This window comes from Scylla paramamosain, chromosome 9 (assembly GCF_035594125.1).
Source record: "Scylla paramamosain isolate STU-SP2022 chromosome 9, ASM3559412v1, whole genome shotgun sequence".
Lineage (NCBI taxonomy): Eukaryota > Metazoa > Arthropoda > Malacostraca > Decapoda > Portunidae > Scylla > Scylla paramamosain.
Window position 1 is genome coordinate 980,033 of NC_087159.1, and position 22,468 is coordinate 1,002,500.

Here is a 22,468-nt window from a genome sequence, read left to right on the forward strand (position 1 = left end):
TGATTTCCTTCGCCCTCACCCTTCTTTAAGTGGCCACGCCCCCTCCTCGCTTGCTGCTCAGCCTCCCTGCATCTCTGTGACGACGTAGTAAACATGATGTATCACCTATACTGGAGTCTGAAATAAAGCAGGTCCTGAAGAATTAAATTTTCATATCATTGGTGTTTCATAGCTGTAGTAGTAGTAGCAGGAGGAGGAGGAGGAAATTGTTGTTGTTGTTGTTACGGTTATTATTAAAATTATTGTTTTTCATGTTGTTGCCATTAGCAGCAAATAAGTGACAAATAAACACGGTCAACAGTAATACCTTCTGCAGGGTGGCTTTCCTCCCATTCCTAAGAAGCGGCGGCCTGCCGGGCGTCGCGGCCTTCGCAGCATGAGCGCCTTTCGTGCCTTGATTCGTCATCTGTGTCGTATGTAAGGCAGATGCTGATGCTGCAGACAAGTTACTACTGAAAGATCCTTTATTTCCCACTGTCCTCCTCCGTCCGCCCCTCCCCAGCACAGCCCACCACCATGGAGCATAAACACTTCCTACCAGCGCCAAGGCCGCATGCCAGTGAAACATTATATGAGGCATTTTCTCCGCCAGCCATAAGGATTTCACCGACAATTGATTTTTTGGAACACCATGTGACACTACGTTCATCTCCTTCGAGTCACCATGAATGTCATGAAACTCGATGTCAGAGTCGAGGAAGCTTTATTAAGTTTTATCACGTCGAACGCCGTGTTGTACAATATCTCCTGTCAAGGTCATTATCCTTGAGGCAGCCTTGTTATTGTTGTGCGGGTGCCATCTGGTTGATTTTTGCTAATTTGCTAAAGCCACTTGCTCCATGAGAGAACGGCGATTAGAGAGCTGCGCGTCTGTATAGCGTTCAGCAGCTTCGGTGGAGACTAATTCTGACCTGCGACAACCCAACTGGTGGCAGCACCACCCAACTGTGCACCAGTGTGGTGGACAGTGAGGCAATGATGTACATTTAGTCCCGCGCATCCTGACAAACCCCTACAGTCCAGCCCAAACCCCGCTCACTGGTGCAAGGTTAGTAACATTCTGTAACACTTACGTACGCATTTCGTGAATAAACGCAGTGTAGTGACTCTGCAAGTATCAATGACATCTTTAAAGTCCCATCTTCACTACTGAGACAACGGAAAAGGTATCGCTCCCGCAGCTCCACCAGACTGGGACACTTCCCCAGAAAGTGTCGCACTGCAAGGGGAACTAAGCAGTCATAACAAAAGATTTGTGTTTCCCGGGACATGAAGTAATCATGCGTGAGACGCGTGTGATCCGTCCGGAGACGGGCCAGTGCAGCGTCTGAGCGGCGCTTCTGTATAAGGATAGAAAGCAAAAGAGGTTATCTCCTCTATCTTGGTGGCAACCAAAACCTCCTAACTGCTCTGCCAACCGGCAAGAACTGCCACCACTTACGATGGAAAAGGAGAGAGAAGGCTCAATGAGAGAGGGGATAGAATGAACATTTAGTCAATCATGGATTGTTTATAGTTTTATGGTGGAAGGGAAGGGGCTGTTTTTTGTGTATCGCTCTGTACAAAACCTAATGCACGAGAATGACAAAACTGTGTGTGTGTGTGTGTGTGTGTGTGTGTGTGTGTGTGTTTGGGTTTGTACTTTCGTCTACCATTCTCATCTGTGTTTATCCGTTTTCTGTGGCCACAAATGCTTAGCAAGCCTAAACTTGTGTAAATAAAAAAAAAATTATTATTATTATTATTATTATTAGTAGTAGTAGTAGTAGTATCATTATTATTATTATTATTATTATTATTATCATATCTTTCCCCGCGGTCATTATACCTTAAACCTAACCTTTCCCTACTGCATTATGACTACTATAAGCTTGTCCACTAGCTCAGATGTGGAGAACTTATATTTTTTTTTTGTTATTTTTTAAGCAAAGCACCTTGCTTTCTTGAAGGGTTTGGGTTTTTGCAATATATCGAGTCTTTAAGTTTAATTTTCTCTCAAACGATGTTGCAGAAAATAGCTGCTTTCTGATACATAAGTGATTTCTCCACAGTCTGTGATCTGTCTTTCTTCCCACCGCGAAATGTGGACGACGGTGGCGTTGGTGGTGACAGTGCTGGTGATCCTTTTCGTCAGGGCCAACATCAGGCCGGCGGGATTTCCTCCAGGTGAGTGTTCTTGTGGATTGCCATTGGTCCTCCACTCTCATCACAGTAAATGGGTACATATGAATGAAGGAAAAAAGCAAAATTTTCATTGATGTCTTCCTTATGTTCTTCGCAGGACCGTTCTGTCTGCCTTTCTTCGGCAACGCTCTCCACATCATACTGCTTTCCCCAAAAGTCGCCTTCGAGAAGTATGTGAATGACTACGGTGGAATCCTGAGCTACAGGGTGTTCAACACATGGTGAGCTGTTTTGTTGGTGGAGGGGAGGGGTGTGCAAATTATGCTTGGCCATACCCCTCTCACCCAGGGAGAGAATTCAGTATTTTCTGGTACTCGCTTTGTCATTTTGTTTTAATACTTTATAAATTATGCATAATTAAAGATATACTGCAAGCAATAGCGTCCTATGTAAATGAGACAAGACGTGTTTCTCTACAATGACTATAAAAAAAAATCTGAATTTCCATCACACGCCGTCATGCAGCTTGCAGCGAGTGTGATCCATTTATGCGGCGGTCCTGATGCAGTGACGTGACGAGCATCCTGTCTGGTCTGGCCATCAGAAGAAATTTGACATATAAACAGCGTATTTGAGGCTTGTCTTGGTAACTTTGAGGATCTGTTCGCAAATCATCAAAGTGACTCTCCCACACAGGGGATTGCTGGTGAGTGACCCAGCACTGATGAAAGCTGGAATGGCTGATCCGGCGCTGTCAGGCCGCATTGACCTGATACTGTTCGATCACCGGGATTCCATCATTAGGAGGAACAAGAGTGCTCCGCTGGGTGAGAGAGAGAGAGAGAGAGAGAGAGAGAGAGAGAGAGAGAGAGAGAGAGAGAGAGAGAGAGAGAGAGAGAGAGAGAGAGAGAGAGACGTTGCTAGAAGCCAACATCATACAAAACAGTTTGAACTCAACAGAATACTCATCCACACACTTCTTTCCCCACTAACTCCCCCCGGTCACTCCTCCCACTGTCCTTCCTCTACTCCCTTAACAAATATTGTCTTCAACTCAGTCCTAAAGAGCTTGCTGTGATTCACCCGGCAGGCATCATCAGCACCAGCGGCGACGTGTGGAAGAACCAGCGACGATTCACATTGCGGACGCTGCGGGACTTAGGTTTCGGCCGCAGCACGCTGGAACCGATTATGCAAGAGGAACTGGAGGAGCTGCTGAAACTGTTCCGCGAGCGAGAGGGAGAGAAGGTGGAAGTAGGGGTAAGTAGCGCTCTCTCTCTCTCTCTCTCTCTCTCTCTCTCTCTCTCTCTCTCTCTCTCTCTCTCTCTCTCTCTCTGCATTAAAACCAGTATTCAGAAACGCCGCGACTATTTCCCAAGTCTACAGAGATGATTAGCCGAATTCTCAAGAGTGTTTCTCCTGTCAATTCATCAAAAGAATCAAAGAAACACTCTTAAAAATCAACGTAATTTCAACCAGGGCGCTTTGAAAGTAGCGGAGGTAGTGGACGCAGAAGTGTTTCAGGGTATGGGCCTAAAGCTTGTTGTCGCCGCAGCTTCTCTTCAACCGGAGCATCGTGAACGTGATCTGGGCCATCACTATCGGGAAGCGCTACTCCTACGACGACAAGAAGCTGGAGAAATTGGTGGAGAAGGTGAGCAAGATGGTGCAAACCTTCAATCCATTCCACCCGGCGCTCAGGTAAGGGACACGCACACACACACACACACACACACACACACACACACACACACACACACACACACACACACACACACACACACACACACACACACACAAGGAGAGAGAGAGAGAGAGAGAGAGAGAGAGAGAGAGAGAGAGAGAGAGAGAGAGAGAGAGAGAGAGAGAGAGAGAGAGAGAGAGAGAACATGCTCGAAACTTTTCACATTTTCCCACAGCAGTTCCTCTCTTTGTATGGTATTGGCAGTGGTGGTGGTGGTGGTGGTGGTGTTGACTCTTATCCTCTCTGGTGTTGACTGTGCTGGTGTTGTACTGGCAGGTTTCGCTGGGTGAAGAAACTGTTCCCCAACCTGACTGTAATTCACAACACGCATCACTACATGGCGGAACTCCTGGCCTTCATTGAGGTAAGAGAGAGAGAGAGAGAGAGAGAGAGAGAGAGAGAGAGAGAGAGAGAGAGAGAGAGAGAGAGAGAGAGAGAGAGAGAGAGAGAGAGAGAGAGAGAGAGAGAGTTGTATAATGAGCTCTTAATGGATAACTTGATAATTCTGTAATATCTTATAATCTTCTGAAGTGGAGGAAGAGGAGGAGGAAAAGGAGGAAGAGGAGAAAGAGGAGGAAGGAATAAGAGGAGGAGGAGAAGAGGAATTGTACATATCCATAACCTTCCTGTAGTATAACCCTTTGAGTATAATCTGTATGGAGTGTAGGAGGAGGAGGAAAAAGGAGAAGAGGAAGAGGAAAAGAGAAGAGGAAAGAATAAGAGGAGGAATATCAGAAGAGGGACAGGACATATTGTAGTGTTATAGAACTCTTTGAATATATCATGTATGAAATTGAGGAGGAAGAAGAGGAAGAGGAAAAGGGAGAGGCAGAAAGAATAAGAGGAAGAATATCAGCACATCAGACATAAATAAACCCCTCATGTAGTTTAATCCCAAGTGTGTGCATGACTCAGAGCGAGATTGAAGTGTACAAGCAGCAGAAGGGAGACCAGGAGGACACGAGCTGCTACATTGGCGCCTACTTGCATGAACTGGAGCAACTCAAGCCAGACGAGGAGGACGACACCTCACTCTCGAGTAAGTACATCCTTGGCCCTTATTTGAAAGCGCCTTGTTCCATCGTCAGAGTTTTTGGGTGGATGAGTGTGTGAATGGGTAGGAGGGTGAATGTGGGTTGGTGTGTGGGCGGGTAGATTGAGTGGGTGGATGTCAGTGAGTGGATGGGTGGATTGATAAGCGAGTGGGACGATAGATGAATGTGAGAGAGGATGGGTTGTATGAATGGGTGGGTGGGTATGAGTAGGTTGAGTGGATGGGTGGACTGGATGTTGGTGAGTGGGTGGGTGGAGGGGATGAATGGATGGATGGGTGGGTGGGAGTGATCAGGTTCTTTGGGATGTTTTTTTTTTTTCCCAGTTGATATTGCAGAATCCCTGTTAAACTATCACTAGAATCATGAAAGCACCCTTGAAAACCTACAGCAACTTTCACTAGAGAGACTGTTCATAGTAATTGAGATCGGACACTGAAATCTTTGAGAATGTGTTTCCTTATCTTTTCCTTGTAAGGGACGATAGAAAAAGAATGAAAAAAGAACAAACAAACATGAACAACTTTCTTAATTAGTAGTGGTGGTGATGATATGAAGTGAAGAGTGATGAGTGTAGTTGCATCCATAGCAGGCTGAAGTCAGCAGTCGGCAGCAGTGCCCCAGTGTGATGAGTTACACAACACTGATGACAGGGTGCTGACTCACTCGGAGCTGGAAGTCTCGATCAACTACTGATTTATGTTACGGCATGTTCTAACGCTTAGGTCTCTCGCCTCCCACTCTCCCTAATGCTCTCAATTATTCTCTCTCTCTCTCTCTCTCTCTCTCTCTCTCTCTCTCTCTCTCTCTCTCTCTCTCTCTCTCTCTCTCTCTCTCTCTCTCTCTCTCTTCCCATCTTTTCTTTTCTTTCTTCCCCTGTCACTTCCTTCTGTCATCTTTTACCTTCTTTCATCTTCTTTTACTTCCTCTCCTCCCTCACTTTTCAATTCGGTTTTTCTCGTTCTCTTCCATCCTCTCATTCTCCTTATGTCCTTCCCATCGCTTCCATGTCGCGCACACATTTCATCAGCCACAGAGCCAAATGTTTCGTATAATTTCCTTAGACTGTTGGAGTTTATTGTTATGTTTTCCTTTCTCTCTCCTCCTCCTCATCCTCGTCTTCCGTAACTCTCTCGTCCTCTTCGTCTTACTTCCCTTTTTCCTTCTTCCTAGCACTCTCCCTATCTTTGCTTGCTTCATGTTTTTCGTCTCATCATTCACCAAGGTGCTGGACTCTGGACTCTTGCCCTTCCTCTCTCAGGACAGTCTGCTGAGTTGGCCCAACCTCTACACACGATCCATGTTTCCCGCCACAACTTCTTCCCCCATAAGTCGTCATCGTGGAGGCCCCGACTTGCGTCCTGCCACCAGAGATTTCTTGTGGGGCGTTGAGAACGGTGGTGGCGGTGGTGGTGCTGGGGTGTATGTTTATGGGTGGGTTGGTGGGGTAGATGTATGTGTGTGTGTGTGTGTGTGTGTGTGGGTGGGTGGGTGGATGGTTGTGTAACAGCGTTAACTGTAAGGCACCTGCTAACTCTTTAGTGTGTGAGTGCAGTGAGGTGGCGGCGGCAGTGATAGCGATGGTCCTTCGTCTTCCCTCCTGGCAGTGGATCATCTGAAGGCCAACATCCTGGAGCTGTTCCTTGGGGGGAGCGAGACGACTTCCTCGACACTTTGGTGGGCTGTGTACTGGCTGGCCTCCAACCAAAACGCCCAGCGCGCCATGCAGGAGGAGATGGATCGCGTGGTGGGCCGCTGCAACACGCCCACCATCAGCCACATGGACAGGTGCGTCAGTCTGGCTGCATCCACACTCAGATGGTCATCCTGGTGTAGGACAATCAGTCTGGATGTGGAATACTCAATACAAGTGTCTTTCCCGTCACATTTGGACACGGTAGTAACATGCACCAATCAAGTTTGAATGTAACATGGTCGGGTGGTTACCACAGGCTGCCGTACACCATGGCCACTATCTACGAGGTGCAGCGCATGGGTGACCTCGTTCCCTTCGCCATCCCGCACATGGCCACCGAGGCCACCTCCCTCGGCGGCTACCGCATCTCCGAAGGTAAGACATTCACTGCCGTGCTTTGACGGTTAACCTGTCGAGTGTCTATCGCCCAGAGAGGAGAGCGCTGTGCCTCATTCTTCTGTGACCACTACGGGCACGTTTGGCCAATTCTCCTGGCATGACAAATAATGGTTGTTTGTCTTTTGTTTCGATGCTGATGCGTGAGCCACCGCTGGTGTCCTGCTCATGATATGGCTCCTTGTTCCTCAGGCACGCAAATGATGTTCAATTTGTCCCACGGCCTCTTGAACTCCAGATACTGGAAGGATCACGACAAGTTCCGCCCCGAGCACTTCCTCACCGAAGACGGCAAGGTGTTCAAGCCAGACCACTTCATGCCCTTTGGATTCGGTGAGTCTCGGGTTGCGAAGGCAGGTAGGCGTAGCCTTCCTTCATGCAGAGGGAAGGTCACCCAGAGAGGGATACAATGAATGGACTCAGTAAATGCCTAAGGCGTTCCTCTGGTTGGCAACAAATACTGAAAGAACTTCTTAGCAAAAAGTATTGTCACTCTACAGTAATATAGTGGAGCGGTAAAGGGTATCTTACAGTTTCATTAGCGAGGACCTCTGAACCCGCTAAGTAGCAGACAAGCCCCAGCATCAGTTCCCATTAATCCCTTGCAAATATCCTTACGTCTCACTCCTCGCAGCGAGAACATTTTCTCAATTTTAAGGCGATCGTTAACGGAGCAGAGTGTAAAATGAGGAGCGCCTGTCATCTTCATAATAATAATGTATGACGGGCGAGAACATAAAGCAAGTAGGTTTGAGTCTCGCGATGAGAAATCAAAACGTGCAGGATTTAGTGAGAGAAGCCTTTTCATTCGTTCGGTAACGAGCTTTTGTCAGCCTCACTCGTCACATCACTACAAGGCGTTTTCTCCTCAAGTGGTATAGGGGTCATAACAAGGGGGACCTAAGCAAAATTCTCAGGATCAGTAATCAGGATAGAACTAGAAATATCGGATTCAAGCTTGAAAAATTTAGGTTCAAGAAAGAGATAGAAAAGAACTGGTTTTCAAATAGAGTGGTAGATAAATGGAACAGACTCAGTAATCAGTCATTGGGAAGCTTTAAAAGAAGATTAGATAAAATTATGGATGGGGATGATAGGTGGAAATAGGTAGCTATGTTTCTTACAGGGACTGTCTTCTTCTGTGCTATCCTGTCTCTCCCACTAATAGAGAATAGTTATCCAAACAGCCAAGTAAGGACATCAAGGTCTCTTGCTGTTTAAACTTCCGTAGTATTCCTTTGTATACTGCTTGCCCCCACTCCTCCCATAAGAAACAAAAACGAGGAGTGTGTCTCTTCCCTTTGGTAACGCAAGCCTCGTGCTGCAGGCAAGCGCGTGTGTCTGGGGGAGTCCCTGGCGCGCCTCGAGGTGTTCGTCTTCCTCGCCTCGTTGATGCACCGCTTCTCCTGGCGGATCACAGAGGACCCTGTAGTGTGGGAGACCAGCACCGTCATCAGCCGACCCCCAAAATTCTCTGTGTACATCGTCAGTAGGGACCAGGACATGGACTGATGCATTAGACTCGCCTAGCCCTACCCTGCCTCGCCCAGCCAACAGCCGCGTGGGGACGGGAAAAGAACGAAGATAAGGAGGAAGAGGAGTCAGTATGTGTTCTCCTGGTGCTAGTGATGCTTAGGGCATCTGATTTTTTTTGATGAGCAATGCCTCCATTTGATTTTGTCGTATGTATGTATACAGTTCATGGTGCTTCCTGTCCCGGTTTTACTCTTTTCCCTTGTCAGGTTAAAGTTTCTCTGTTCTAGAAGCAGAATCGATGCAGGGTCGTTTTACTGGTTTTCTCTTCTGCTTTTGATATTGTTAAACATGAAACAGGAATTTTTAAACTCATATCTGTAGATATTAGGGATTCGTATTATAATATTTTATCCAACTTTAATCTAATGATAATATTGCTTCATTTATTAACTTAATTTTTTTTTTTTTTTTTTTTTTTTTTTTTTGTCATGCTCTGAGTACTGCAGTTCAGCCTGGAAGTCGGCTGGTCCGTTTCATCTAAAACTAATGGGTAATTTTTTAAACCTAATACGCTTTTTTAACTGCCTAATATCAACTTGCATGTTCATCAACGTGGAATGGTTGGTGCACTGACTGTGTTGTTCAAGTGTGTCAATAATAATGAGCATCCTCTTCATGGCGCGTCACTGGCTCTATTTCAGCTTTTTCACCCAACGCGTCAGTGGCTTTTCAGGCTTTTTTACTATTTTTTTTCTTTTTAAATTAACTGGTTTTACCGCATATCAATCACATTTGACTAAAGTGTGAGACGTGCTTACTGACGAGACTGTTCCTGAAGTTACCCTTGATAAATTGAAAGTAAAAGTTAACACCTTCCTGTTAACTCGTTAAGCTTTGTCCCAACTGTTGTTTTATTTCCTTTACTACTTTCTCGTGATAATTTTTCATAATCGTGGCTGCTTACTGGGGGAATGCCCGGGCCTGATCAGTGCTGAGTTTTCTTTGATGTCATCTCAGGGATTTTAATAATAATAATAATAATAATAATAATAATAATAATAATAATAATAATAATAATAATAATAATAGCAATAATAATAATAATAATCCTCATCATCATCATTATCATCATCATCATCCCCCCCCACCCTCCCCCCAAGAGGCCGGTGTTGGACATGCCAGGGGCCGCCAGCGGGGCGTCGCGGTACTGGCACTGTAGGACCTCCGCCCCTCCATGCTGGCGACAACAACACCATGACAACTTTAAGGACAACATTGATTGTGTCTCTACGCCAAAGTCACCCGCTGCGAAATGTGAACATTTAGCTCCTGTGTTGCGTGCTGCTCTGTGTCCGCCAAAGAATGTGCTGACTGACACCTAGCCACTCTTCTCCTCCTGCCACCTCGTCCTCTTCCTCGTCTTCGTCCACCACCTCCTCCTCCTCTTTTTCCCTCGTCATCATCGCAGCCATTCACGTCACCTCCAGTGGCTGGTCAAGGGCTGCAAACCACCCAAGCTGCTCCCACACACGGACGTCCCATCCCGGCACGGGTGCCTGGCTGCCTGGGTGCCGCGTGGGCGCGTGCTCCCCGTGGCCTCATAATCTGGCAAGGATCGCGCCCTAATATAGGATGGCGCAATTAGTTATATCATTATGATATAGAGAGGCGAGGGGCGTGGCGGCGTGACAGGTAGTGCCGTGCAACGATCTTTATGGCGGTGGCAGCTGTCGCCCCGAGGCTGGCGGCTGCCGCAAGGCGCTGCTTCATCAGCAACGTGCTGGTACACGCAGCCTGGTGCTAACACTGCTACATTCAACATGGCGCTGGCACACGTAGCCTTGTGCTAAAGTGCCACTCTCAGCTTCGCTGCTGTGCCACACTCAGCACATAACATCCAGAAGGCCACAGCCACAGGTGGTAAGACACAAGTTACTCTCCTGAACTTAAAACCAAGCAAAAGTGAGAATCCACGGCGGCCGTGTGTCCCGAGGCTGTGGGAGGTGGGGGGCGCTCTACCCGCCCTCGCCTTGTCCCCTATCTCCAACAATAGAATAACATTAACAGCCTTATACTAAAGTCTGCTCTTCTTTGTCACATCCCTAAGGATACTATCATTGGCGCGTTATCAGCCACGCCATAACTACACAGATGAAAGCCTCCTGTTAAGGTTATAAGACACTCTCAGGATTGGGCGAGAGACCGCTACAATAAATATTCTCTATCAGTCCTTCAGCCAATCAACCTATAGCTTTAATTCCCTGGCTTTGTAAGGCTATTGAGCCCATCCCCCCACCAGGTTAATTCTTAAAGCACAGCTACCTGCTCACTGTGGTCTGCTGTCTGATTCTGATCGGCAGTATTGGTTCAGTATAGAGGACGATCCACTGACGATCATCTGCCTCTTGGTGAGATCCTTGCTATTCTCTCTCTCTCTCTCTCTCTCTCTCTCTCTCTCTCTCTCTCTCTCACACACACACACACACACACACACACACACATCAATGTTTCAGGGCAAGAGTCAGCCTGAAGTGATGCCTGGTGTGTTTCCTTTAACTTTTCCACGTGCACCAAGCTCTCCTACAGCCTTCACTGGGTTAACGAGAATAATTAATAAAGGCCGCACAGCGCTGAGAACGAGCCAGCAACACACGAGGCGACTCGGAGCAAGACCAAGAGAGAAATCAAGACCTAGACCGAGATTTACGAAGCACCATTCAGCACTTGAGGGGCGAGGGTGTGGACATAGCCCGGACAGCCATCACGCCCTGGGACGAGTGGCGAGGGCGATGCTTGACTTGTGCCGCTGACGAGCCGCTGACATGGGTGGCCACAGCTGGCAGCGAGCGGGAAGTGAGAACAGCGGCGGGAGGAGTGCCGAGTACGGTGTTGGGGTCAGGACCAGTCAGTCCTCGCCCAACTCTCGTCGTAGTGGCTGTGTTGCCGCACCAGTTGCTTTCCACGACTCGCCGACGATCGCGCTCCCTCGTGCCTTACTGAGTGCCCCTCGTGCCTTGTGTGTGCGCTGGGGACGCTTGTTTGCACTCTCTTTGTGACATTATTACTGGTGTTTGGGATTACTGGAGCCATTACCTCATTTTGTGCTGAAGATTCTTCCCCGACTCAGGAACACATTCAGGTAAGTGACAGCTTTTTGCGTGTTGTTGCTTTCATTGTCAAAGAATTAGCGTTGCCTGATGCACCGCGCAGATTGCAGTGGTGTGTCAATCCAATCTTCAGTCATGGGAACATATAAGTGACAAGTTGAGTAATGAGGCGACGTGAGAGGCCACGAGTCTCACAAGCCTTCCTGACAAGCATGGTCCTCGAAGCTCAGCAATTACTGTCGTCGCTCAAGATTGGAAAAAGAGGCCACGCAGGCTGTGCCGAGACTTGTGTTTTGCTGTACTGCTGCTCCGATGTGACACACGCGCTGCCTCAACACCAATTAGTCGAGGGATTTCCAGGAATGAGTGAAGTGAAGCTGAACCACTTGAGCTGAAACATTCAGCAAACCCTCTGTCGTGCTGGAACGAACGTGAAAATTTTGCCGTGCTCATGTCACCGAATGCAGTACAGTGGTGGTGACGACAACACAGCGAGTACCCTTGTGTGTGTGTGTGTGTGTGTGTGTGTGTGTGTGTGATCCGCCTTGCGAACACTATCTCCAGTGGTTCCGTTCTAATTCTGAAGCCACGCTACCTTGAAATAAGCTTTGCATAGTTATTGCATGATGTGTACTTAAAGTGGAGGGAAGCAGCCCTCGCCTCCCCTTCGCTCTCACACAAACAGCACCTGACAACCGCTGCAAATGAGCCTTGAAGAAAGGAAGTGAAGTAAAGGTAGATGCAGAAGCTGATTAGGTATTACATTACCCTAAATCATAAACCTTTGCACTCCCTCACTGCAATAAGCCGGCGTGTTTGCATATCATCTGTTCATGTCAGTCCATGAAGGAGCTGCACCCCACAGGGACACACGAGATGCCTCCTTCTGGTCAACGTTATCTAGTGAGAGCAAATGCTTACGGTATTTACCACTCAAGATGACATGCTGGGCAAGGACGAATGGGCAGAGGATCATTTCATACAGTTCTGCTCCCTTTATTCTATTCATTGTTATTACTGTGATGATAATAATAGTAACAGTAATGATAATAATAATAATAATTATTATAATAATAATAATAATAATAATAATAATAATAATGATATTGTTATTGTTATCATAATTATTATTATTATTTCAATTTCCATTTTATTATTTTATTTCGTCTTATTTCATTTAGTTTTATTCAATTAAAAATAATTATTCAATTAAATTTTTTTTTTTCTTAATCAGGGGGAGGGGCTAATGATATAACTATTGGCTCCACCACGCTGTATCCGAAGAGGCCTTCAGCTGCACTCAGAGGCTGATCCTAATAATTAAAGTTTGCTCGTAACATGCTTTTGTTCGTGAGCCTTTTGCTATAAAGAATGCCAGGCCATTGAAGTGTGCCAGAGCCACGTACACACAAAACTTAGAGACGTGTACTTAGCGAACATAAGCTGTGTTTATGCTGATGATTAAGCTAAACCGTAGCACCACCCAGGGACTGCAGGCGTGGCATGGGTGGCCAGGTTCAAGTACAGACTATTGTAATGGATGGTAAAGCCACCTTTTCTGTTTGACCTGATATTTTTTATTTTATTTTTTTCTTTTTCTTGCAAGCTTCTTTTTCTTTTCAACCATTTCTTGCTTTCTTTCTTTCTCTTTCTTTTTCCTTGCAAGCTTCTTCTTTTCTGTCCGCATAGAGTGCTGATAGGCCTGGCGCACTGCCCCGGCGGCCCACTGACACGGACTCGCACTAAAAGGTTCTCGTCCGCTCAGGGTCTCCACTAACTTTTTTGGGGGCCACATTTCCGCGCACCGGCGGCATCGAACCGAAAATTAAAGTCCTCGTGAGCGTCATCCCTTTCATGGCTTCTCTTTTTCATTGCAGTGTTTATTAGGAACACTGAAGAGACTCCCACTGTGTGTGCAATGAGGCGACGTGTTTGCTCTTGAGTGTGTGTGTGTGTGTGTGTGTGTGTGTGTGTGTGTGTGTGTGTGTGTGTGTGTGTCTGTGTCTGTGTGTGTGTGTGTGTGTGTGTGTGTGTGTGTGTGTGTGTAGCAACGTGTCATCAGTCATCAGACAGGGAAGCAACAGGCTCCCACCGGGTCGGGTTCGCCTCGAGTCATCGCCTCGAGGGGACACCTGAAATAAATGCCTTGCTGTGTGCCAAGTTAGTGGCGACCTCCGTGAGGGCGGCGACGCGTGAATTATTAAATGTTTGCCACACACTGAAAAAGAGAGAGAGAGAGAGAGAGAGAGAGAGAGAGAGAGAGAGAGAGAGAGAGAGAGAGAGAGAGAGAGAGGGGGAGTGAAGATGGGTAAAGACTGGGGAATGGTTTTAGTAGGTCTTGTAACAGTCTTACAGTTGCATCCTTTCACCTAAGTATCATATTCTCCACTTACCTCACATTTTTCATACGTTATGTAAATAGTTTTCGCTTGCACCCAAGGCCTGGGATACTCCAGCGAGGAGCAAGAGGTCGCGTGCCAGTCATTTAGATTGAGGTCAGAAAGGACGAGGCTGGGAGGGACGGGGGGCGGTGAACAAGGCTGTTGTTGCAACACGCACCGAGAAACACCCGGCAGCCCCCAGGTACTGTGCCTGCAGGTATCGTGTCCCTCTAGATGTTACTCTTCTTGTTGCAGACTTCTTAGATGAATTAACTCCTAGGTATCGTACCACCTCCCGCCCTTTCTCAGGGTGTCATGGCCGTAGGTGTTTCGTCCGCCACGTACGTAAGGTTCCTACACCCAAATAGAGAGGCCTGACTGTATCTGGTCCGATAGGAGCTGATGTGACCCTGAGAAGGAAGACTGCCAGTCATGTTTGCGTGGTTAATTCTTCTTAGTTGTTGTCTTCCTGTACCACATTCTCAGGTCTCCTCCCGTTCTCTTTTCTCTCTTATTCTTGGCTGATTAACTTTTGCCTTTTTCCTTTCACTGTGCCGCTTCCTCGCCTCGGCCATCATCTTGTTACGGCGCTCGGTCCGCCAGACACGGAAAACAGCGAGCGTGCCAGGGCCTCAGACCAAAATAGCTGGAAGGCGTATATCTGAACGTGACATGAATTTGTTCCATTAAACATGAAAAATGGATGATGAAGGGAGGCGGGCGGGTGGCTTACGCCGTGTTTGGGCCGCGACGGGAAGATCTTGTCGCTTTGGTCGACACCCGCCAAGGAGCTTAGACTTTTTGCCCCGACGTGGGTGTGGGTGTCACTGGCTGCGGGAAAGGGACGTGAACATTGTGAACCTCTCAGGTGTAAACTGCGGTGCATACCATGCTTCTTAATGCATCAGTTTGTTGTCACGACATGGCTCCGTAACGTGACGTCGCTAATTACCCTAATGATCTGGCGCTGGAAGAAGGAACTCGACAATATGAGGCAATAAACACTTCATTGAGCTCCTTCATTTCTTTATTTCCTCTACTCTTACCCATGACACTCGGCTCACTTGACTCACCTGACTCACCTGTTCATCCGTTCCTTCCCTGTCAGGTGGATAAATGAATAGCCGAGGCAGCACTTGGCAAGGCGGCGCGGCGCCCTGGAGTGTGGGCAAGTAGCGGCCGCCTCGGGCACGGCACGCACTCTATTACTCGCTCGCACTTGTGTTATTACTGGTGGGGTCAGGTATGCTGCCTGCTGATTACTGTGATGTGTGCCTAAAAATTAGTGGACGAGGAAGTGGAAAAGAGAGTAGTAGTAGTCGGAGGAGGGGGAGGAGGAGGAAGAGTTGGAAGGGTGAAGGCGAGGACGAGGGAGAGGGAGAGGAAGAGGAGGAGGAGGAGGAAGAGAAGAAGGAAGAGAAGAAGGAAGAGAACGAAGAGGAGGAGGAGGAGAAGGAGAAGGAGAAGGAGAAGAAGGAGAAGGAGAAGGAGAAAGAGAAGGAGAAAGAGAAGAAGAAGTAGACGTAAGAGTAGATGTAACAGGAGGAGGAGGTTATCGTCGGAGTAGGTACAGATAAATAACCTTCTCTTTAGTATTTTCCATCTCTCGCACGTCCTTCTCCCCTCGCTCACGTTACTGTTTGCTTCAGATCACTCCCCTGAGGCTGCCGACATTTAATACCCAAACTAGCGAAGGTTGAGTCACGGCCCTCTGCAAAAGCTCATGACTCGAAGCTACAAACGGAAAACCAAATAAATTAATACACAATAATAGTTATAATAGTCATGATAAAAAAATAAATAATCACAATAATAACAAGGCGAGGAGACCAATCAATATTCCACACACGTGTTTCATGTTTATGCGGCAGGCTTGTTGTCCTCCGAAGGGACGGGTGGAGTAGTGCCTGTGTGGGTGAGACGGCGGCGACCCCACGACTGGGCCGAGGCAGGACGTGTGTGGCGGCGGGTGATCGATGCGCCGTGACTACGGAACCACTTTCTTCACTTTGCCTCCCTATGACCGCCTTTTTTCTTTCTTCCTTCCCTCTGGTGTGAGAATACCTGTTTCTCCTCCTTTCCGTTCCCTGCTGCAGCGTCCTTCTCTTCCCGTCTTTCCTTCCTACTTTTTTCCTCCATATGGCCGCCTTTTTTACTCCTCCTTCCTTCCCTCTGGTGTGCGAATACCCGTTTTTCCTCCTTTCCGTCATACCTTCCCTGCTGCAGCGTCCTTCTCCTCCCGTCTTTCCATTCTTCCTTCTCACTTTCCTCCATATCTCCTGTCTATGGCCGCCTTTTTTTCTTCCTTCCTTCCCTCTGGTATGCGAATACTAGGTTTTCCCTCTTTTCCGTCATATCTTCTCTGCTGTAGGGTCCTTCCCTTCCCATCTCTCCTCCCTACTTTCTTTTCTTCTCTTCTCAGAGGCCACATATCTCCTTTCCTCACAGATACAGCCTTTCTGTCTTGTCTTCGTTCCCTCGCTCCTCACGTTCGAAAAAGGCATTATAATCAGACTTATTTCAGCTTAACTCATAAGCTCAGCAGAAGAAAAGAGAAGAGTCATTATTTTTATATATATTTTCACGTAAAAAATGGACCAGCGGCTGTAACAAGAGTAAATAAGACGAAAGAAAAAATCCGGTGTTTCGCCAAGAAGAAAAAGAAGGATTCCTGGCGAAAGTGAATTTATTTTCGTGATCTATACCGAGTTTTTTATTTATTTATTTATTTTCTTGTCATAAAGAAAAGAACGCTCACCCTGCAGTCATTCAAACAACACAACACCTCAAATTCAGTAACGCAACACAATACAACACCATCACGCAACTCACTTACCTGCCCACATGACCACGCAACATTCTTATACTAGTACATTCTTATTCTTATACATTCTTATACAACACAAGACAACACACACTCCAGGAACACACCACCATACCACGCAACACACCCGCACGACCCCTCAACACTCTTATCCTCTGCAGTCACCTAAACAGCACAAGACAACACACCTGCCTGAACCACCACATAACACTCCTAAGGAACACAACACACACTCTAGTAACACAACACCACGCAACACAGTCTTCTGAACGTAGGACTGCACAACACACTTGCTCTCCATCACGTTGCCTCTCCGCCGTACAGCGTTCAGCCGTGCCCTGGGCGTGCCTTGTGTAATTAACCTGAAACGAATTTGTGTTAATTAAAGCGAAAGCAAATTAACGTGTCACAATTTTAATTTCTTCTTCGACAAAAAAAAGGGAAAAGATAAGAAATGGCCCATGATGCTGTGCGTGGCAATTAACAAAGATTTGCTGTACATTATGCTCATGGCCTGCCTTCCTTCCCCGTCAGGCTTTGTAATGCAAGAGATAACCGGACCATTGATTCCTTCACCACCATCAAGATTAAACCCTGCAGAGCCTACCAAACCTTGTCTTGTCTTGTCTATCCTCCTTAACTTACACGAAGAGTATCTCGTCCCGGCCCAAAACATTAATGACGCTGCTTTTTTTTTTTTTTTTCTCTCTCTCTCGTCTTCTCTTACCGACTTTTAGCTCTTTATCTTCCCCTTTTCCCTCATGGGGGCAGCAAAAATGGATAGTCTTTTTCCCTTATATTGTTGACGCTTCTTCTTTCCTTCTTGGCGTAAAGGGAAAAAAGAGAGAGGGGAAAAAATAGTGGCGGCGGGGTGGCGGAGCATCTTGTTGGGCAGCGTAACGATTATTCCATCAGGAGGAGGCGGCGGGTAATCAGGGATTCAGGCCGCCAGATGTATAGGAGAGGTGGCGGCGAGGTGCAGTGCGTCGCCGGTCACCAGGACAGGTAATTGAGATGGATAATGGTGAAGCAAAACGTGAGGAGGAGGAGGAGGAGGAGGATGAGGAGGACGACTGGAAGCATGAGGACTAATGGTAGGAGGAGGAGGCGGCAACAAAACACGAGGTCATCACATGTAATACTTTACTTTAATGTCGAAAGGAGGGCGGCATTCCATCCTGACCGTCCTCTCTGCCGTCTTGTTTATCACCGTGTACCTCGCGCCACCGACAAGCTAGTGAGGGACGATACTGTCGCGCGGGATTATCCTGACTCGTTTATAGGTGGCATCAGTTTGCTAATTGACTCTATCTTTTTTCCCGCGGTCGTAACGCTTCCCCTAACCACCACCACCACGTTCAGTGCCGCCCACCCGCCCCACTGGCCCCTCGTTAAGGAGATCTAAGTCGCGATCCGTCTTGCTGCCGCCTCACTCATAACTCTGACATCAATCTACTCTTGCGTTACGGCGATTAAGGTCAATATAGAAGAAAGCAATTTGCCTCCCCTAGCTGTGGTCACGGGGACTTTAGGGTGACGAGATGTGTGTGTGTGTGTGTGTGTGTGTGTGTGTGTGTGTGTGTGTGTGTGTGTGTGTGTGTGTGGACAGGGGCGGGGTGGAAGTGCCGCAAAAAGATTGTAAGGACACAGAAGGGCAGCGCTGTTTGGTTACGGTCCGAAGGGAGCACGGAACCCAAAGAAGAGAGAGGCAGGCACTCGGAAGAAAGTAGAAACGGGAAACTGGGTGGAACACAATTGTACTATTAACCAACCAGCTCCCCTTGTCTGCAGAAAACTGTAGCACTTATTCAGAAACTCGTAGGGGTGATTGTTCTTTGCAGATTGCGAGTGTAAGGGGGAAAGGTTGACTTGATAGCCTGACCCACGCTCCCATGGCGGCAGGAAGGCCAGGGGAGGCACGCACAATGAGAGAGAAACAGGAACGCGAGAAACGCAGACAAAATGGGGAACATTGCAGGAAGCCAGAGAACCAGCATGACTAAGAAGCAACATAGTGCCACATTTGAAGATGCAGTGGAGCCGGGCAAAGTCACGGGGGTGGGCAAGGGTCATAGAGAGACAGTGAAATGTGTAGGCAGGCAATTGGGCCAGGCGACAGGGAATGGCTCTGAGACGAGAGAATAAAAGAGGGACGGAACAGCAGTAGGGAGGGACAGAGGATAGGAGAAAATGGACCTAGATACAGGGGAGGGACGCGTGGCAAGGGAAGGATCAGCAGGGGAGGGACAGGAACAGGGGAGAGGCCACATTGATGATGGGTTGGGAGGGAGGGAGGTGGTGTGAGGGAGGGTGAACCATACTAAACGAGTTGATTAAATAATTGAATAATGGTACCAACTTTCACTGTGCCTAGATTGCATGCGTGTATGCGTAAACAATTATTATTATTAATGCTGTACAGGGAGTTTGATCGAATTTAATCACTGTTTTCACGTCATAATCATTTTTCATCGTTATCATTGGCGTCACCACCTTTGTGTTGCTGTTGTTGTTGTTCCTACTGATGATGATGTATTCTCTATGAGCAGAAGCCCCAACCCATTACAAGCATGCCAGTCCACTATATGTTATTGTAAATAGTTCAGCACTAGGTTGCTACGAAGGCTACACTGCAATTCTAGGCTGCAGATGGCTTGTGTCGCTGCAGCTGAATAAACACTATGAAAGTTGATACATGAACACTTAACCCATTATAGAACATACTTTAGAGTAAAACATAAACCCCCTTGACTAATGTAGCTTCTCAAACTTAATAAGAGGGCCTGGTGCAAGTACTAGTAGATTATGATGTAAATCTCTTGACTATTGTGGCGTCCCAAACATAAGATGGTTTTGGTGTGAAGCTAGTATATAATCTCACTGAAGTTTTGAGTGATAGAGCTTGACAAAACCTTTCAGTACATGCAGTTGTATTTTCGCTCAGTAAAGTCGTTTAGGGTTATTCGTGGGAATCAGCAAGTGGTATATTGTCATTAGCATAGGGAGTTAAAAGTATTATTAATATTTCACGCCTCTCTAAGTGATGGTCGCACCTAACCTACAGTTGAAAATTATAATATCACAGCAGAAGCAAACGGAATTGAAACCGGAAGAGAAATCATAATACGAAATGTAGGAAAGAAGAGATTATTGAGAATCAAGAGAAAGCATCGGGAGAGAAAGTAAGTGAGACAGAGAATGAATAGTGTATGTTGGGTTAGCTTTCCAGTCCTGCTTGACCCCGTTTCGTGATGGACTTAATATTACCTCCTTACTGCGTGCCAGCAATTACGTCAGGAATATAGGCGTTAGCGCAGAGGTTCTCCAGCTTTTCTTGAGACACCGAATGCTTAACAGAAACCTATATACACTCTAGCCAGACCCTCAAATCATGTATTCCCCCCAACTTAGACTGAAAGCAGATAATACCAATATTGCTGGTTCAGAGGACCTTCCCCCTAGAGACTGTCTCGCCGACCCCCGGGGATTGGATCGAATACTCCATTAGAACACGACATCTAGCTTACACTTTGTAATAACTGCCTGAAATTGGAGGTTTAGATTCTGCTCGTTGAATAGGAAGTGATTTGATTGCGATCGGCTGCCCTGGCTGGGGAACATTTGGCTGTGTTCGTAATGTTCGCATATATGACTTTGATTCAAAAGTAGATCTAGATTATAAGACTCGAAAGGCATTGAACTTTATTAATTGTAAGCTACGAAACCTTTTTATGCGAGAAATGCAAACAAAAATATATTCTGAAGTCGTGCGCAGTGTTTCGAACGTTTGTTTCCTTCAGACATGCCTGGCTTGATGTGTTCGTAATGTTGAATGAATCGGCTATATAATATTCGAAAGATGTTAAAGTATATTGACAGTTAACTATGAAACATCTATATGGAAGAAATTAAATAAAATTATTCCAAAGTCAAGTGCAATGTTTCGAACGTTCCCTCAGTCTTGCCTGGCGGGAAAATATTCGGATGTGTTCGTAATCACCTACATGACTGATTCAGTAGTAAAATTAGATCACGGGATTGAAAAGATATTGATGGTTAGCTATGAAACATCTCTACGAAAGAGATGCAAGTTAAAACATATTCCATTCAGAGTGCAATACATTCGAACGGTTATCTCAGACCCTCGTAACATCCAAATAGACGACTGATTCAACAGTAATTTCAAATTACATGCTTCGAAAAATATTATAGTCTACCAATGGTTGATTATGAGACATCTGTATGAAAGAAATGAAAGTTAAGATATATTCCTAAGTCAGAGTGCAGTGTTTCGAACGTTTGTTTGTAGTTAGTCGGCGGGAAAGCAGAGGGGGGAGGTGCGAGTGACCATATTTGTACAATATGTGATAATGTGCTAATTGTTGTTGGTTGTTCAGTGGTTATCAATGAGGAAAAACAGTACGGATTGTATTGCTTTCACCAAGAACCACGGGCCTCCTGTCATCTCAAGGTAATGTTCCGTTATCTTACAGAAATGCATGAAAGTTTTCCCAGTGATCGAGTACGACGTCAAATTTATATTCGAGTTATTCCGGCGGACGAAAATACTATTATTTTTTATACTATTAATCTGTGTATATGCTTATTTGATTTTCACTGTTGTTTGTCATCATCATCATCATCATCATAAGTGTTACCATACACAATTTCATCTCTAAACATAACTGCCACGCACAATACACGTAAAACCTTTTATAATAATGATAATGCGATGGTAATGACGTATGTGACAGTGAAGTGTAGGTGGTGCTTGGCTGAAAAATTATAATAATAATAATAATAATGATAGTTTGCCAAAGTGAGAGAGAGGAGCGTCATTCTGCGATAACACCAGCCCTTCCGTGAATTCAGTCCTCATGACCAGCTGTGACTTGTTCATCTGGCTGTTCCTCGATCAGTCTGTCTGTTTCTTTCTATATGTATATCTTTTATTGTCTATTCATGAGCATTGCATCTCTCTCTCTCTCTCTCTCTCTCTCTCTCTCTCTCTCTCTCTCTCTCTCTCTCTCTCTCTCTCTCTCTCTCTCTCTCTCTCTCTCTCTCCACGGTGCAGTCACTGGTCAGGCTTCAGCACGCTAGGCTACGATCGGCGCGACAAGGAACCCCTGTAGGACGGGAAAACTTCCTCTAACGCGCATAAAATGGTTTTATGGGTGCGCAGCTCTTAACTTCAAGGGTAGAAAAGTACTTTGGGGAGTTTGGAGTGTAGTGAGTAGAGTAACATCACCATAAAATAGTTTCCCTCCCTAAAATAGACACAGTGGGAACGTTCCCGGTGCCTGCCAAACGATGGGCTTGGAGGCGCTCATCCCGTGCCGTGGGTGGTGGGAGGCTGCACCTGTTGTCCCCAATACCGCTGCCGCAATAAAACCCCGAGTGGACTTTTCCCTCCAAGCGTAGTGTGTCTGACTGTATTGATGCCGCGGAAACAAAGCTTGAGTTGCGTGTTTGGAATTATTTTTTTGTCCGACACAGTGAATGAGCGTCACTTTCTTTGTGAGGAGGCTTTGGGGACGATTTTAACGAAGGGTGCTGTGGCTGCGGGTGTAATGTTGCATGCGGGTCAAAGGTAAAGGTGTGTGTGTGTGTGTGTGTCGTCTATAAATTTGTTATTTTTGCTGATGCAGTTGTGCTAGTTGTGCTCAGT

General features: G+C 46.5%; 2 protein-coding genes across 7 annotated transcripts in view; both read left to right on the top strand.

The window, feature by feature from the left end:
* Nucleotides 1-9,391, top strand: part of LOC135103355 (cytochrome P450 2J6-like) — a 31,016-nt gene extending 21,625 nt beyond the window's left edge. For 3 of the 4 annotated variants that reach the window (XM_064009415.1, XM_064009418.1, XM_064009416.1), the window contains exons 2-12: nucleotides 2,052-2,166; nucleotides 2,282-2,405; nucleotides 2,821-2,951; nucleotides 3,215-3,384; nucleotides 3,680-3,825; nucleotides 4,145-4,232; nucleotides 4,784-4,907; nucleotides 6,528-6,708; nucleotides 6,873-6,991; nucleotides 7,205-7,345; nucleotides 8,340-9,391. In XM_064009415.1, the coding sequence (XP_063865485.1) occupies nucleotides 2,052-2,166; nucleotides 2,282-2,405; nucleotides 2,821-2,951; nucleotides 3,215-3,384; nucleotides 3,680-3,825; nucleotides 4,145-4,232; nucleotides 4,784-4,907; nucleotides 6,528-6,708; nucleotides 6,873-6,991; nucleotides 7,205-7,345; nucleotides 8,340-8,524 (1,524 nt within the window). In that variant the 3' untranslated portion in view covers nucleotides 8,525-9,391. Of the gene's footprint in view, nucleotides 1-793; nucleotides 1,049-2,051; nucleotides 2,167-2,281; nucleotides 2,406-2,820; nucleotides 2,952-3,214; nucleotides 3,385-3,679; nucleotides 3,826-4,144; nucleotides 4,233-4,783; nucleotides 4,908-6,527; nucleotides 6,709-6,872; nucleotides 6,992-7,204; nucleotides 7,346-8,339 lie in introns of those variants that run through there. The other variant, XM_064009417.1, reaches the window with a different exon arrangement.
* Nucleotides 9,392-11,059: 1,668 nt separating this feature from the next.
* Nucleotides 11,060-22,468, top strand: part of LOC135103356 (zinc finger protein 346-like) — a 112,060-nt gene continuing 100,651 nt past the window's right edge. Inside the window, exon 1 of one of the 3 annotated variants that reach the window (XM_064009419.1) lies at nucleotides 11,060-11,627. The gene's annotated coding sequence lies outside the window, so the exon portion shown is untranslated. Of the gene's footprint in view, nucleotides 11,628-21,133; nucleotides 21,272-22,468 lie in introns of those variants that run through there. The other 2 variants (XM_064009422.1, XM_064009420.1) reach the window with 2 other exon arrangements.